This window comes from Kryptolebias marmoratus, linkage group LG21 (assembly GCF_001649575.2).
Source record: "Kryptolebias marmoratus isolate JLee-2015 linkage group LG21, ASM164957v2, whole genome shotgun sequence".
Taxonomy (NCBI): domain Eukaryota; kingdom Metazoa; phylum Chordata; class Actinopteri; order Cyprinodontiformes; family Rivulidae; genus Kryptolebias; species Kryptolebias marmoratus.
Genome location: NC_051450.1, coordinates 15328372 through 15344347, shown reverse-complemented (window position 1 = coordinate 15344347; position 15976 = coordinate 15328372). Strand labels below are relative to the sequence as shown.

The following is a 15976-nucleotide window of genomic DNA, read 5'->3' as shown; positions in this document are numbered from 1 at the left end:
GTATCGCCTTGTTGCTGAAAAGTGCTATAGAAATAAATTGGCCTTGACTTGACCAAACTGCTTTATGAACCACTTGACGTATTTTAATGAAACTTAATCACTGGATGTACACCTACAACTGATTAACCTTTGGAGTCAACCCGTTTCAAGGTGGCCACAACAGCCAACTGATCTTACAAAACACAATAATGGCTATAATTCAGTCAATTTTACAGATATTGTGCTAAATCTGTGTGGTTGTAGCTGAGAGTCATTCACAACACATACTCTGAGCATGACATCTTGCCATTCCACATGATATTGCACATAAGATTATTTTTATTTTTATTCCATCATTTCACAGCATCAAGTGATCTCAGCCTAAATCTCTGGCGAGAAAGGCAATATGCATTCTTTCACAAAATGCTAGGTCTTTAAGTTTTAGAGGTCTTCTCAGCGCTTTGGGGGGGCTCAAGCGGTGAATCAGAACAGAACTTTTAAAGAATCATCGTACAGGAAGTAGACGGATGTAATATATTCCCAGAGTAATTTTAAATTATAATTTCTAACCATCTTCACTTGACTGCAGTGCTAGAAAAGGAACTTGCAAAGTTTTACTCACAAACCAAATTTTGCAAACATTTTTTTTTTTACCTCAGGTTTGTGTGCCAGTGGAGTTACATTTCCTGCTGATCGTGGCTCTTTTATCTCCCCACTCGGGCAGATGCTTGGCAGAGAGGAGACGCTGCCAAGGAGAGCTCTGCGGTTGACACGTACTGTGGAGATGGGCTGAAATCCTCAAAGACGGATCAGACACACACACACACACACATCTACAAAACCTTCCTCTGGAATGGTGCCATGTGCACAAGAAGGACCATGCGTGCGTCAGTGCAGAAAATTATAAATTAACCCACAAATGTAGCTTTTTCTAAATCTCTAATACAGCTTTTCTTTTAACATTTTAATGACATGTTGCAAAGTGTAAACAATATTATTTATTGTAATTTTTTTTGTTGTCTATGATTGGGAGGACTCTGTGTATCAAACACTGTATCATGACATGCACATAAAAAATAGATTCAGCATGTGGGGATGGATCATTGATTTTATTGTTTGCACTCATCTTGACATTCTGTCAAACACAGTGAGAAAACATGGCGGGTGGTGTCCGTATCCATGGTTACGGGCAGTGGATGGCTACGAGGGTTCGAAGGGCCGGGGGCTGGTGCAGAGGCGGGGGTCCTGGCTGCTCCTTAATAGAGGTTCTTTTGCACGTAGGCGGCGATGTATTTGAAAGCGAGCATGGTCTCCTCGCATGTGGGTTTGATCTGGGACTCGGGCAGCAGGAAGCCGTAACGACCGGTGTCACGCAACTCGAAGGTGTAGGAATATTTCACTCCCAGGTCATAGGCCCAGTCATCAGAGCCTCCTGCAGCGGGGTCTGAGGGCAAATGAGCAGTGAGGGACTGTTATTCAGAACAGAGTGTTTTTATGCATCTATTGCTTTGATTTGCTCTGATTGATCGTCTTTTGTTTTGTCTCTGGAGGCTCCGACCTCTCCAAAGAGATTTCTGCCTCATGAACACATCAAATGCATGATACTAGACGTGCAAATAGACTATCAAGCTTTCATCAAACAATGGAAACACAATATTTGCTGCACTCACAGATAGTAGTAGCTCCAGGTCCACTGGTGTAGCGGGTGCCGTACAGACTCTGCAGAGCAGCAGAAGCTCCCTGGGCAACCTTCAGCTATAATACAGGGAGGAAACAGAAAAATAATGATTTCAGTGTCAGTGACAAAACATGATTTTTCCATACAGTTAAAGGATGTTGGCCAGCATACATTTCTTGTCTAATCATGAAGAAAACAGAAAAAAATTAGAGTATGATCTTAGATAAAGACTTAAAACACCTATAGACACGGATAAATTTGTTCATAAAACAACACGACTGATGTGACTGGACAAAAAAGCTCCAGTTTGATCTCATCAGCCCCAGAAACTGTAAGGCTTGTCAACGTGTGTTTTGACAAATTTCTGTCTGGCTTTTTTTGTTTCTGTCTATAGTGGAGCCCTTCTGGATCTTTCTTCTATGGTGCCTTCAGGAAGTGATGTACCTTCGACTTGGAGTTCAGCTTGAATGACTTTGGATGGTTTCCTTGGCTCTTTTTCTACCATCCACACTGTCTATATGAGTAACCTGGGGTAACATTTCTTCTTGCATCCATGTCCTGGGAGGTTGGCTGCAGTGTCATGAATCTTACTTTTACTTTTTAATAATCTTGTCAGCTGTGGTCAGAGGAACATGATGTTGCTTGGAGGTGCTCTTGTAGCCTTTACCTTTAACATGGATATCTATAATTGTCGTTCTGAGCTTTTTTCTGCTGTGTTCAGTGTGGTGATTACAACTAAACCAAACTGCCCAGTGGCTGTATGTTCCCTTTAAATGGGCTGAATGACCGATTAAAAGCTTGAAGGCAGCTGTGATAATTATTAAGGTCAAATACTTGCAAGGACTGATAGTCTTTTAAAATGTACCAACAAACCTGTCCATACTATTTTAAAATATCTCTGTAAAGTAAACAACAAATCATTTCTTTTCACATTTTTTTGTTTGTGACATACTAACAAAAGCCAAAATATACATTAGACAGTTAATTTTTACTGAATCACTTTTCGTGAGAAATGAAGCATTGGTTCAGTGAGTTGTAAAGGTATCAGCAAATTTATCCATGTCTGTACATTTTTCCCCCTTTCCATCCACCATCTGTTAAACATTGATCAAACAAAACAATTTTTTCATTATGACAAAACAAAAACCTAGCAAAAAGCTTCAGGGAGGAGTTGCAAGAGGAAATGAAACCCCCAGAGAAATGCATGAGCAGGAAATGATTTTTCTAAGGTCACATATGAGCTGCGGTGGATCCCTGCGGTTCTTTTGTTCTGTGAAGTGTCGGCAGAGAGCTTTAAATCCCGGGCGAGCCATAGAGGGGGCAGAGGTGTATGATCTGCCTCGGTTAGTGCGAGAGCCTGGAGTACAAGGGGGTGTGAGCGTTAACTGCGCAGCCCCTCGGACACCCCAGTGAGAGGTAAAAGAGCCATGAGAGTAAGGCATGCGAGCCATTGGAGTCAATGATTTGAAGCAGCTAAATGTGGCCCATAGATAAGGGTCACACAGTGATGGGCCTCAGCTGACTTCTTGCTTAAAGGTACTCAATGCAAAGTCATGAAGTCTGGTCAAAGAAAAAAAAAGAAACATAATCCCCACAATTTTTTTCTCATACTGATGGTTAATGTGTCCTTAAATGAAAAAGTAAGCTAAATTTGTGAATGCTACCAACTATCGCATGCCTTTGTTTACCTACGGAAACAGCCAAAGTGACTGCAAATAGATCAACAATGGTGACGTCCATGGAAGAACCATTTGGGGCAGAAAAATTCAACAATTTTGATGTATTGGTTTCTATTTAAGGTCAGATTTCTTGAGTAAAGAATAACAATAGGTTTTTAAAACAATTTCAGCTGAAATAGACTTCAAAACGTAGGTATTTATGTTGTAATTTGTTGTCATTTCCCATAATTTTACATAAAACTCTTATATTTCCAGCTAAAAGAGGTCCTTGATTCTACACTTGTCCAATTCCACCATATTTGACTACTAACGTAAGTCAATCATGTGACTCAAGCTTTGGTGTTTTCCAGTGGATTCAGGCTCGGTTTACGTTGAATGCATGCGCACATTTCAGAATTGCATATGTGAGTTTGTGCCTCTGACTCACCAGCTCGCTGTGGTCTGCAGCCAGCCCGTATTTGTAGGAGTAGGGGAAGAGCAGCAGCTGGGAGTAGGAGTGCATGGTGATGTAGGCCTTAATGACGGACTTGTTCCTGCGGATGAAGTCAGCCACATTCTTCACCTCGATCTCCGACTCGGGAGAGTAGCCACAGAAGGTGTCACTGCAGGGGTTACTGGAGGCTCCAAGGGCTGCAGTGACAATTTAGAAAAGCGTTTATAACAAGAAGGTGGTAAGAACCCGTTAGGAAAATGAGAGAAATTGTGTTTTCTGTTAAAATGCAGCATGAATGCTGAGAGTTGAATAACTTTGCTGAAATATGCTGATGAAGCTGAAAGAAGCAAAACACTATTTAAATGATGAAAGTATCAGCATGCTAGCTAAAAACTAGAAGCAGCAAAAGGCAAGATAAAAGTTATTTTTTAAAAGATTTTTTTATTTTCTGGTCTGCTTTTTTAAAGTTTTGTTCCGATCTTTTTACACCTTATCCTTTTGTTGTCTATCTGGATTTTTGTAGGCTTTTTCCTGCTCCTCGTGTGTTTTTTGTTTTTCTCTAAGATTTTTATTTTTATTTCAGCTTCACGTAAAAGATCTTTTTTTTTGGTAAAATCCACTTTTAGTCCACACGTTTGAATTCTATTTGAAAGTGACAGCAAAACAAAAGTAAACAAATCAAAATAAAAGATGTAGTGAACTTTAAAGTGTGGCAACAATTCAAGAGTTTGCATTCTGACCAATTTTTAGATGCTCCACTTACTGCACCATCCAGCGTCAAAGTTCCTGTTGGGATCGGCTCCAACGCAACTGGACCCAGATCGCGAGGAGCGAGTCTTTCTCCACATCCTGTTCTAAAGTTCCCAAGAGGACGAAATGCACATTTAGCAAATCCGCAGAATGCACATAGCAGAGTTTGTGTAAGACTAGACTGTAGCATACGTTTGTGTGAGTGTACGCATAGCCATCGATGTTAAAGACGGGCAGAACGAAGACGTCCATCTGGTTGAGCAGGCTGGTCATCTGAGAATCACTGCCATAGGTGGACAGAGCCTGAGGAAGATTGCGAAAACAAAAAGAAATTCCATTAAAATGAGTAAAAGCTGCTAGCTAATAATATTTGTGAAGCACATGTCTGTTACCTCTTTGACAAACCACTGGCAGAAAGCGGGGGAGATCCACTCTCTGGCGTGGATACCACAGTCCATGAAGATGGCAGGCTTAGCAGAGCTGGACGCCTTTCCGAGCTGTAGGTTTTAAACAGATTTGTACAATAAACTACAATTCCTGAATATGTAGGAATGCTTTTCAAATCGTAGCGTGAATTACCTTCAGGACAGTCATGGGGCGGCCCTCATATGTGTTTCCAATCACCTGCTTGCTGATCAGATTAGGGTTGGAGGAGGAAATGGAGTTCATCCAGTTTTGGATCTAAAATATAAAAGAAAAACAACAGATCAAAATGTTAATATAATATTTAAGAAAACAGATCTTTTCAGGACTGAAACTGGGATTTGAAGTTGTTTTTTCCGTCTTACGTCGCTCCAGGTGTTGTACTTGGTGTAACTGTGGGCTCTGGGAGACCCTCCACTGTCAGCCTGACCCTCGATAGCAGCCTGAACATCCTCAATAAGAATCCTAAGGAGAAATTGCATCATAGCATCATGATGATTTGAATATATTGTATTGATAAAAATGAGAATTGATTTTATTTTGCACATTTTGGACTTACTGATGCTCCATGTCGCTCTGTCCCAACATGGTGTACACTATGTCGAGGTACTTGGCCGGTATGTGGATGTCCACTTCGATGTCGGTGGTCACCTGTTCAGAGCTCTCAGGGCTCCACATGTCGACCTGCAGGTGGCATCAAAGTCCAATACAAATTCAGAGATTTGAACCTCAAAAATAAGCTTTCATGTTACTGAAGGATGAGGAGCTATAGTGTAGCTACAAAGTTTGATTTAAGGAATAAAAACAGGGAAATAAAATAACAATTTGTACATCTAAATAGGCATTGAGTTTTTTAATTTATTAAAAGTCGGTCAAATGTCACCCCATCTAACATTAAAATACAGCTAAACCCTTTTAAACAAAGAAAATAGCACCGTTTGGTGAGTATAAAGGTATGTAAGTACCTCAATGCTGTTAGCCAACTCCTTAATGAAGGTCACATGTTCATTCAGCTTTGGCTTCAGTCTTAAGACTTTGTCTCTGTAGAGAGAAAAAAAAAGATGGGTGATGCTATAAATACAGTAAAACATTAGAACTTTCCCAGTGGTTTTACTTAATTAGTAACATACAGTATATTTTTGGGCTCTTTAAAAATAACCTATTATTTCTACTTTTGGAACAACTTTGATTATATTAAATTCTGTGAATATTCTTTGAACTTTATTTTATATCTTATTAAAACTTGGCATAAGTAAAACAAAACGTAACTGCACATTTGCAACCTTAAGCTAAATTTAAAAAATACGCAGATTTTTGCCATTTTCCACAGATATGACTGAAAACATACAAACAAATTGTGTCTTTACTGCAGTAACAATGTGCCTAAAGACCCAGTAAAAAACTTGTCTTTTGCTAAGAGCTCTCTTATAATAGTGTGCAGTTACAACAATGGCTCATCCCTTGAGTTTTAATGTTTTTTCTTACACTTGAATGGCTCATAGATGAGCATTAAATTGCTCAGCAAAGCAAACGAACATAAATATAAAACAAAAATTCCTTTTAAAAAATGGTCATCTAGGACTGGACTAAGACTTGTAAAACTTATAGGAAAGTTTGCACCTTTTTAAGTAAAATATATTATAAATGAGGTGTGAATGGTAACTTTTTACCAGTACTGTATCCACCTCACTTGGAGCACACTGTTAGTATTTAACAAAAATGCAAACTTACGCTTCAACTGCATAATTTGGAAATATTTAATATAATTTACCTCTCAGTGGTAACAAAGTTTAAATCCATAATTAGCACAACTTCTGACACTTTGATAACCTCAGCGTTGAGCATAATTTACAAAACAAAACAACTTTTGTTTTACAAAATGAAAAATTTACCCCTCAAAACGAGTGACGTCAGCCAGAGCAACAGCCACCAGTCCGAAAACCAGGAGGAGCTTCATGTTTGCAGTAAAGTCGAACTTGTCTGCGAACAGCACTTATAAGCACCGGCCTGCCTCCGATCAACCAATCCTCTTCTGTGCACCTGTTTAGTGTCACTTTTTTTCGTTTTTTTTTTGTGCCACGTGGAGGAACAAGAACCTTCACAATGAAGAGTCAATGATTAATAGATGTTTGTGGAAACTTCAACCTTGGTTACTCTTAATAGCAACCTTATCTTAGATCTGCAGCCATTAAAAAATAATGCGCCCGTATGTGTTTGTGTGTTTATTTGTTTGTTGCGCTTACGAAATCTCTCATGAGCCACTAGTCAATTTTTCATAAAACTCTCACAAAATAATAATTACATGTACATTTACATCTGGATAGCATTTGGAGTCAATCCAATTCAAGAAGGCCACCACAGCCAAGTGACCTTAGCTATAAATCAGTCAACTTTACAAAAATCCAACTTAAATTTGGTGTGATTGTAGCTGAGAGTCATCACCAACACATACTTTGAGCACTGATGATGTGAGACCTTTGTTAAAATGTTTGGCATGCAAAGCAGCAGGTTATACGCATTCTTTCCAGAAATGCTAACTTTATTATTTTTTAATTGGAATTTTATTGTATATTTTTGAATCAATTCCGGATTTTTCAAACTGGTTTCATATTTGATCACCATGACAACAAGCACTGCATTTCTCAAATCTCTGAGACCTGTGAGAGGACCTCGTTAACCAGCAGAAGACTTTCACAAAAATGGTAGGAAAAACACCCATTTTACACTGTTTTCTCATTAATTTTTAGTCTGTTGGTTAGTGAGTTTACCAAAATATTCAAGAGGCCCAAAACTGATTGAAACGATTTCACATTTTCTGTTTGGAACTTGTTTTTTTTTTTTTCACAAAACATTTTTAAGTGAAAGTTAACCACAGATTGCACAAACTAAAGTGGAATGAGACACTTTTTAATTCTGTGATGTTTAAATGAATTTTCTCTCTTTTATTTGGGTATTTTGAAAATGCATCTTCTTTTATTTGATGTCTATAGCCAGACCTATTGTGTTATTTTTAATATTCCTGAGATGAATCATGGACAGAGGAGAGAAGGAATATGAAGCTGACAGCCAAACAATGTAAGTTATTTTATCTGTTGCCATTTTATGCAGATTTGAGGTTTTGGTAATTCTCTTTGTTGACACTCCTTTGGATGTAGAAGTTACATTAAAACTGTTTGCTAGGAGAAATCTGAAGCATCTAAACAAATCAGACTGTATTCAAAACTGCCAGATAATGTTCTATTTATAAATGCAGTAAGAAGCTGTTACATTAATTATTTTCTAGTGTGCTTGAACAAACTCATTCTGTAATGTGTAGCATCTGGTTATACTTGAGGAATATAAATCTGGATTTAACTAGTTCCTCAAAATATAAACATTTGAAATAACCTTTGAATGGGACAAGAGAGTTTATTTTCCTTTCTTCCCAATGATCTTTGCTTTTAAGAACCAGTTCTGCATGAAACAGGAGAAACCTGACGTAGGAGAGGGTGGCTTCAGAGACACACAGCAGGATCAGCCGAAGAGTGTGGGAAGAATTTCTCATACCTGTGTAATTTGAAATATCATCAGCTCCTCCACACAGGAGGAAAACCGTACCTCTGCGATGTATGTTGGAAGAGATTCAGGAGATCAGCAGCTTATTCACATGTGAGAAAAACCTTACCTCTGCAGTGTGTGTGGGGAGAGAATCAGGCACAGAGCATCTTTCAGATACCATCAAAAAATCCACACTAAAGAAAAAGCTTTAAATGTCGAACTGGGGAGAGATGAGTCTGTTTCTCCATCAGCTAGTCAAGGTTTTAATGCATCAAATTTGAGACAAAAAAGCATTTCAATATTAGCGTTTCAACATTTTTTGCACCAACTGAATACAAGTATTTAAGAGTCCCTGGAGCCTCCAGTGAAGCTTCGTTTGATCATAATGATGCTTTCAGTTAAAATACTACCAATAGATAAAACTGTTAATAGAAAACATGTTTTAGTCTTTGACCATAAAGGCTAAAACTTTGTCATTTTACAAGATAAGATGATCTTTGCTAAAGACTCTGACATGAAAGGCAGCGGGCAATATGGATTCCTTCAAGGAATGCTGGGCCTTAGTGGGCAGATGTTTTGTTGATGACTAGTAAGGATAATTTGTCCCCTTTTGAGGTAATAAAAAAAATCAACTCATGGCTGACGTTTTTAAGTTTTATTTATATTTTCATATATTCACAAAATGTACACAAACAGAGTAAAAAACAAAACAACTATCAACACTTTTAAATACCACATAGACATTGACAAATATCACTAATCAGAGGGTTTGTGTGCCTCTCTGATTTTTACTCCCAGATACGTACATTTTCACAAAGACTTGATAATACCACATAACATACAGGCACTAGTTATCTTAGTCCAATATGTTACAGATGGAAATTTACACCACACCATGTTACGCGTTCATTTTTTCTTCTCATGCAGCTGCTGGCAGAACATGCAGAAGTAGATTACTGCACTTGATCACTGTTTAAACTGGTGAAAGACCTGCTGAGCGCACAAAACTGAACAATACATTACCTCACGATGCTGACAAAATTCTGCAGAAAATCTTATACAGCATATATGTAATGGAATAATTGATATTTATTTATGCGTGGTCTTTTCTACCAAGTAGATCTGCTTGTTTTTTCTGATGAAGTGGTACTGACATACTTAGCACAGCCAGTTATGAGACATGTAATGTTGGTGACCATCCTTTGGTTTCACAGAGGCCCCTGAATACCATATTTTTGACATTCTAAATGCTCCAGTGCTTTTTGGAGTTTTAAATACGTGAAAAGTCAGTATCCCAAGCCTCCTGATCAACAACCAAAAGGAGAAACTGTACCCGGTTTCGTTCCTGGTTTCAGTTTTGGTCACTTAACATCACAGGAAGCATTACTTTTGACTGTAAGGCTCAGTGCTTCAGAGGCACGAAAAGAGAGGGCACTCATCTTGGAGCTGATGCTCGGGTGAGCCTTCGTGCCTCTAACAGAGGAGCAGCGCAAAAGACGTATCAAGTTTTTGCGATAGTTGTGCCCCACAAAGCTGTACACGATTGGGTTGACGCAGCTGTTAAAGTAGGCGATGCAAATGGTGAAGGGCATGGCGGTGTCAATGATTTCTAGGATGGCGCAGTGCTTCCCTGGCATGAGCTGAGTGAACAGCTGCATGAAGTGGAACACCTGGTGGGGCACCCAGCACAAGAAGAAGGCTAGGACCGCTGCTGCGAGCATGCGCAGCACCTCGTCATCCCTGGAACGGGTCGTCTTCTGAATGTGTTTTGCCTGCAAAAGTGCCCGTCCAATGAGGCAATAACAGGTGATGATGATGATGAATGGCACCAGGAAGCCCAGCAAGCTTTTCATGAGGCTGATAGCCAGAAGGAGTTTTTTTAACTTCTCTTCGTTTTCCTTCGACGGGTGCAGTATCCCACACACGGTCTTCTTAGAGTTTTCGATGTGGTGGATGTCCCTGGTCAGGACTATGGGAACACTGAGCAATAAAGAAAAAACCCAGATAAGGACACAAGTGATGCGTGCGTACAACACAGTGCGGAAGCGCCGTGATTGCACCGGGTGCACAATGGCCAGGTATCGGTCAATGCTGAGAGCGGTGAGGAAAAAAATGCTGGTATAAAGGTTGAACATGACCATTCCTGCACTGGTCTTACACAGGAACACCCCAAAGGGCCAGTGATACTCCGTGGCAGTGACCATCGCCCACATCGGAAGAGTGATGAGGAATGTGAGGTCAGACACGGCAAGATTAAGAACAAAAATGTTGGCCACTGTTTTGAGCTTCATGTAGCTGTAGATGACAGCCACCACCATGCTGTTTCCGATGATGCCGATGACAAAGTTGCAGCTGTACACGATGGGCACCAGGGTGAAGATGAATTTGTGGCTTCCAGACATGCCACACGACAGGTTTATCCCTTCTGCCACTCCATCAGTTCGGTTCAGCATCTTCTCTTTTTAGTGCCAAATCCTGGGACTTTTAAACCGGGAGAGGCGGGGAGGGGGGGCGAACCCTGTCAGCGGGGGACGTCTGTGGTGACTGATACAGGCCTTGGGCGAGGGCCTCAGCGAGTCCTATAAAAGAAACACAAGAAAAACTGTCACAGACAGTCTGGGAGAGGAGCCGTCATTACCGCTGGCATGGCCCATAAACGCTAATCCACACGAGCACCCATGAAAGTGCTCACCCAACACCAGCTCATTAAAGACCTGCACATTAAAGCCATCCTGAAGCTTTATGTTATTTCTGTAAATGAAGAAGCCATGAAAAGCAGATGTTGCATGTTATTCAATATTCCAAAAATGCCCTTTGAAAGATCATTATTCAGATGGTCTGCCTCCTCTAAATCGTCCCTGGGCTAATGAACGGCAAGAGTAAAAGGGTGTTTATCAAATGGCCTGTCCATCTGGGTGGACTGACAGCGCCCAGAAGAACATTTATGCTTCGTGTTATGACCTGTGTTAATTGAGGTTGCAAGGCAAAGTGCGAGCTCGGATAACAAAACCATTAAACACAGAGGACGGAGGAAGGAGGGAGGAGGGAGCGCGGAGAGCTTTCAGGCTCCAGTCACTGTAAAAGACATGTCACATTTGAAACCCTTGGCGTGCAGAGATACACTGTACCCAGCATGAGAACTTCTAATCAGCTACACCTAAACAAACAGGACAGCAGGGATTCGGCTCTGTGGAAACTTCACTCTGTGAGAAAATCAAACCTGCGTGCTGCAGAAAATTTGCCTCGGGGCTAGTTTTTTTTTTATTTGGCTTTTATTTCATTTGTATGAGCAGAATATCACATGGTTGTAAAAAAACAAATCCTCCTGTTTTGCTGAAAGTCTTTATGTTTATTAGAAAAGCTTAGTTGGTGTCATTAGTGCAACTAAAGTAATAATATTAACATAAGCCTTTTTGTGTGAAACATTTAAGCTAGAAAGACATTTCTGTTACTAATTATGTGCAAATAACATCTTTGTGGAAAGATTAAAGAAAGCAGATGTTAAAGGTTAAAAAAAGCAGCTAAACAAGCACAATGATGCCATGACAATTTAAATAATTATGTAGGTGATAAAGGAATAAAAAAGATATTAAGGAAGAACAGACAGATCAAATTGGAATTTATTTTTACTAAACTAAGTATAGTTCTTGCCACAAGATGGCGACCTAGCGATATGATTTTATTCACATTTAACAGCTGCCTCAGAAGAAAAACGAGAAATAATTTATAGATATATCAAGCTAACATAGTGATGTTGATGTAAATATATCTTTGCTTAGGCAGACCAAAGATTTACAGCAGGAATCAAGCTGAAAACCTTCCACTGGCTGCATTCCTGCTGCCCTCTGATTGGTGTTAAAACTGTCTGAGCAGTGACGTGTGAAGGTTTTATCTCTAAATGAAGGATCTCTTCATTTTCCACCAGCTTTCGGTGGGCGAATTCTCTGCGCACTAAAGCAACAACCGTATCGGTTGCAGATGTGGGAATTGTGGAGCGTGGAAGCGGCGCGAGCGCCAAGGGCAACAGAAAAATGAAATATCTCTGTAAGTTTGTTGCACAGTCACTGATGTCACGGCAAAGCACTAGTTCAGATGTCAGGTAATTTTTAATGATCATAACAGTGGATTATAAATTCACACTATTCTTAAAAGAAGTAGTATTAGTAGATCAGTTAAATCAAAATCCAATGCTTAGACAATTTCCGATCCTGGAAAACAGGAAGGAACTGACAGTATACAATTTTTAGCACTAGTTAAGCACCAGTATTTTTCCATGAGGGAAATGCTGATAGTGAGGGCAGTGACATAAACGCAGCTAAAAGTCATTGCTGTGCATATATGCATGTGAGTCCTATAAAAGCGGTGAGGTGGCTCAGACAGAAGGTGGATCGGAAGCAGGTTATTAAGTGTTACTGTGTCCAGTGAGCTATAGCTCCGAGTGAGATGGCACATTACTGAATGGCAGCCATAAACCCTGGGTGACCACAGACAGGAAGGTAAACATCTTCTTCACAAGGTCCACAAGAGCAAGCTGCATCCTCAAAGACAAGACAAAAGACTGTGAGGCTCTGCGCTTATTGCAAACACAAAAGCTGGTCACAATGAACGATAAAAATCAGTATTAAGAGGAAGTTTGGGGACATTTCTGCCCTACAGCTCCCTGGCTGACGTCTGAGCGGCTCTATAGTTGCAACATCTAATCCTATTTTCAGAGGGGTTTAAATGTTGCTTCCTCCTGCGTGACATCATGGGAATCTTTCGAAAAGCCGGGAAAGTTGGAGAAAGTTTTGAACAGAAACAAGGTTCCCGTCAACTGAGCTATCTGCGGCTCGGCTCTGAAGCACCACTCCGCTCTGACACGAGCACCACCATCTGGCCACCCAAAGAGAGAGCCACTAAAGCGCCTGGCTTGATGGAGTTAATGATTTATACCAGCCCATTATGAAGTGAAGTTCACCTCACTGCACCACCTCTAAGCCTGCCATCTCCTGATCATCCTCTCGTTTAAACGTCGTTTCAGCCCTGTTTGGTCAACAGGAAGCCCTGCAACAATGGGCGCTTTCAACTTTTTACATCCTGCACTGTTTAACATGTCACAGGAGCATAAATTTATCACCACTATGCACCAGCAGTTTTAAAACCGCACAATTACGTCATTTATTAGTCATACTCCTTGAAGATTAGGCATATGGATGTCTAAAAGAATGCCGCATCTCAGCCGTATCCTCCTTTAACTCTCTTCCTCTTTTTTTGTCTCCAATTACAGGTTGTCACTTCAGTTTGAGAACTCTTAAACAATCCGTTTTGCAACAATAAAAATAATTGCACATTTTAAGAGTGCACACAGTGTGCCTGTATTTTCAGAAACACTTGGATTATAAGTGAAAAAGTGCACAAACTAACTTATGATAGGCTCCAGAAGCCATGTCCACAGATTACTGTTTACAAAACTCTGCTGTACATGTGACTTACACAGACCTCTGCCTCAGAGTCATCACTCTTGTCCTGCACTGCTATGTTTGATTACAATAACACGACCGATAAGAAATCCATTTCTCACCCACTTATGTTAAGTTGTGATAGTTTATTAGAGGATTATTTCACTGCAGGAACATGAAGCTGCCGTTGTTTTAAATCCGGAAACATCCGAGGTAAAATAAGCATTTAGGAAGGTGAAACATGAATCCAAATTATTGCTTGTTTTACTGCACTTCAACAGCTCCAGGCCTACCTGTTTTCTCCCCAATAAGTTCTCTTGCTTTCTTGACTCCATTCTCCTTTTTTCCATCAATGTTTTGAGATGAGATTCTTCATAAGTTAGAATTTTCAAAAGGCACCGAGCTACGTTATTTGTTTCCTCAAACAGGAAACAGATCAAATTTTCTGTGGATCTACGAAACCTTTGTTTCTACAGGCTGCACAATACGGTTGTGGATTCTCCTCATCGGGATTTCACAGCATGTTTTTTTTTAAAGGGCTCGCAGGACTTCCATGCGAATAACTTGAGCAAACAGCAACGAGAGGCCGTGCCGGTCGAGATGACAGATAAAACTAGAACAAGGACTTACTCTGTGCAAAGACTTGCTTTAAAATACAACGTATATATATATATATATATATATATATATATATATATATATATATGTGATTATGAATCTTTCTGCTTCTGGACAAAAAAAAAGTATAATTTGAGCAGTTTAAGAAAGATAAAGTGACTTTAAACATTTGTGTAATAAAATCTGTGAATATTTTATAGAAAAAGTTATCGAGACAGTCCTGAAAATGATGCGAGCTCTTACCTGTGGTGTGGAACCTGGAGGCTGCTGATGCATTCAGAGCGTCACAGACAGGCAGAGATAAGAGAGACCACCGCAGCTGTGTGCCAGTGACTGCCTCTGATTTGACTTAAATCGTGGAGCGAGACGAGCAGGACTTCTGCCTGACACACATACAGCCCCCTCCCTATCCCACACCCCCACAAACCCTCCCTCTCTCTCTCTCTCACACACACACACACACACACACACACACACACAAACACACTCCAATGATGAATGAATAATAAGGCAGCCAGTCACTTATGTTTCTTCCCAGCTCAACTCTATTTAGCCAACAGTGTATAGTCACCCTGAGACACAAACAACCAGAGTAAAGTTCTTGCACAACATTACCTCTCCCCTATATATCCTTTTATTCTCCTTCCCTTTCTTAATGTCTGCTTTCGATCACTTTAATACAATCTAAGCGACAAATCTCAGCCTGTTACACAATCTTATAAGACTGCATCATTAAGTAATGCAGTTTGATTAAGAAGTTGCAGTCATGCACACAGTTTTTAATGGTTAGATCACCTCCTAGCACCCACCCGTGTTGCGTCTCATCACAGCAGTCCACTGTGCCTCGTCCTCTGCTCATTATGAAAGGAATGGCCAGGCTCTGATTGTGACTGGGCCTGTCATCACGTTATAATAATAGCTGCCACGAGCAGGCTCTTAGCTGCATTCGAGTCATGTTGTTAGGGGGATCTGAAAGGGGAGGAAGTTGGGATAGGCAGAGATGAGTTGGAGAGTCGGGTTTTCCATTCCTTGCTGGGGATCCTCCAGACATTTCCTGTTTTGCAGTGTGGGATTCATCTGTCCTTCATTTTCTTGAGGCTTTTTTATATTTTTCAAGGCACAAAGCAATAGCCATAATTATTGCCTTTTGTGTCAGTTTTGGAATTTGTGGCCAATTAGCTGTTTTTAAATTTATTTTTAGAGCCTGTCAGAAGAAAACAATTTCAAAAACATGCAGTTCTGAGAAAAGGTTTCAAGTCATGCCCAACTTTTTTGTTTTGGTCTTTCTTGTCGTCTTTTAAAGTGGACTTGATCAATAATTCTCCAAGGTTTTAGATTTCCTCATAATTTTGGTTCTTTTTTTAAAACAATTTTTGACTCACTTTTAGTCCAGTACCTGACCATTTTCAGGAAAATCGTTTTCAGCCCTTAAACTCTGACC

At 40.1% G+C, this 15976-nt stretch overlaps 2 protein-coding genes and 1 long non-coding RNA gene across 3 annotated transcripts; 1 reads left to right on the top strand and 2 right to left on the bottom strand.

The window, feature by feature from the left end:
- Positions 1-1069: 1069 nt before the first annotated feature.
- On the bottom strand, positions 1070-6976 carry cpb1 (carboxypeptidase B1 (tissue)). Its single transcript, XM_017406823.3, has 11 exons — positions 6835-6976; positions 5908-5983; positions 5502-5626; positions 5308-5407; positions 5099-5200; positions 4912-5016; positions 4712-4822; positions 4533-4623; positions 3764-3966; positions 1650-1734; positions 1070-1423 (listed from the first exon to the last, which is right to left on the bottom strand). The coding sequence occupies exons 1-11, from the start codon at positions 6897-6899 to the stop codon at positions 1236-1238; spliced, it is 1251 nt and encodes a 416-aa protein (XP_017262312.1). The 5' UTR covers positions 6900-6976; the 3' UTR covers positions 1070-1235.
- Positions 6977-7576: 600 nt separating this feature from the next.
- Positions 7577-9784, top strand: LOC119616634. The gene is made up of 3 exons (XR_005232604.1): positions 7577-7644; positions 7933-8017; positions 8388-9784. It is a non-coding gene; the product is annotated as an uncharacterized LOC119616634 (long non-coding RNA).
- On the bottom strand, positions 9120-14937 carry agtr1b (angiotensin II receptor, type 1b). Its single transcript, XM_017406824.3, has 2 exons — positions 14779-14937; positions 9120-11058 (listed from the first exon to the last, which is right to left on the bottom strand). Exon 2 carries the CDS (start codon positions 10930-10932, stop codon positions 9841-9843), a length of 1092 nt encoding a protein of 363 aa, XP_017262313.1. The 5' UTR covers positions 10933-11058; positions 14779-14937; the 3' UTR covers positions 9120-9840.
- Positions 14938-15976: the final 1039 nt, after the last annotated feature.

Excerpts from the sequence above, each read along its gene's own strand:
- cpb1 (XM_017406823.3), bottom strand. The coding sequence starts at position 6,899 with ATGAAGCTCCTCCTGGTTTTCGGACTGGTGGCTGTTGCTCTGGCTGAC. Across the intron at positions 3,967-4,532 it reads CTTTGACGCTGGATGGTGCA|CCCTTGGAGCCTCCAGTAAC; the intron begins GTAAGTGGAGCA and ends TTGTCACTGCAG. Across the intron at positions 1,735-3,763 it reads CTGCAGACCACAGCGAGCTG|CTGAAGGTTGCCCAGGGAGC; the intron begins GTGAGTCAGAGG and ends CCTGTATTATAG.
- agtr1b (XM_017406824.3), bottom strand. The coding sequence starts at position 10,932 with ATGCTGAACCGAACTGATGGAGTGGCAGAAGGGATAAACCTGTCGTGT.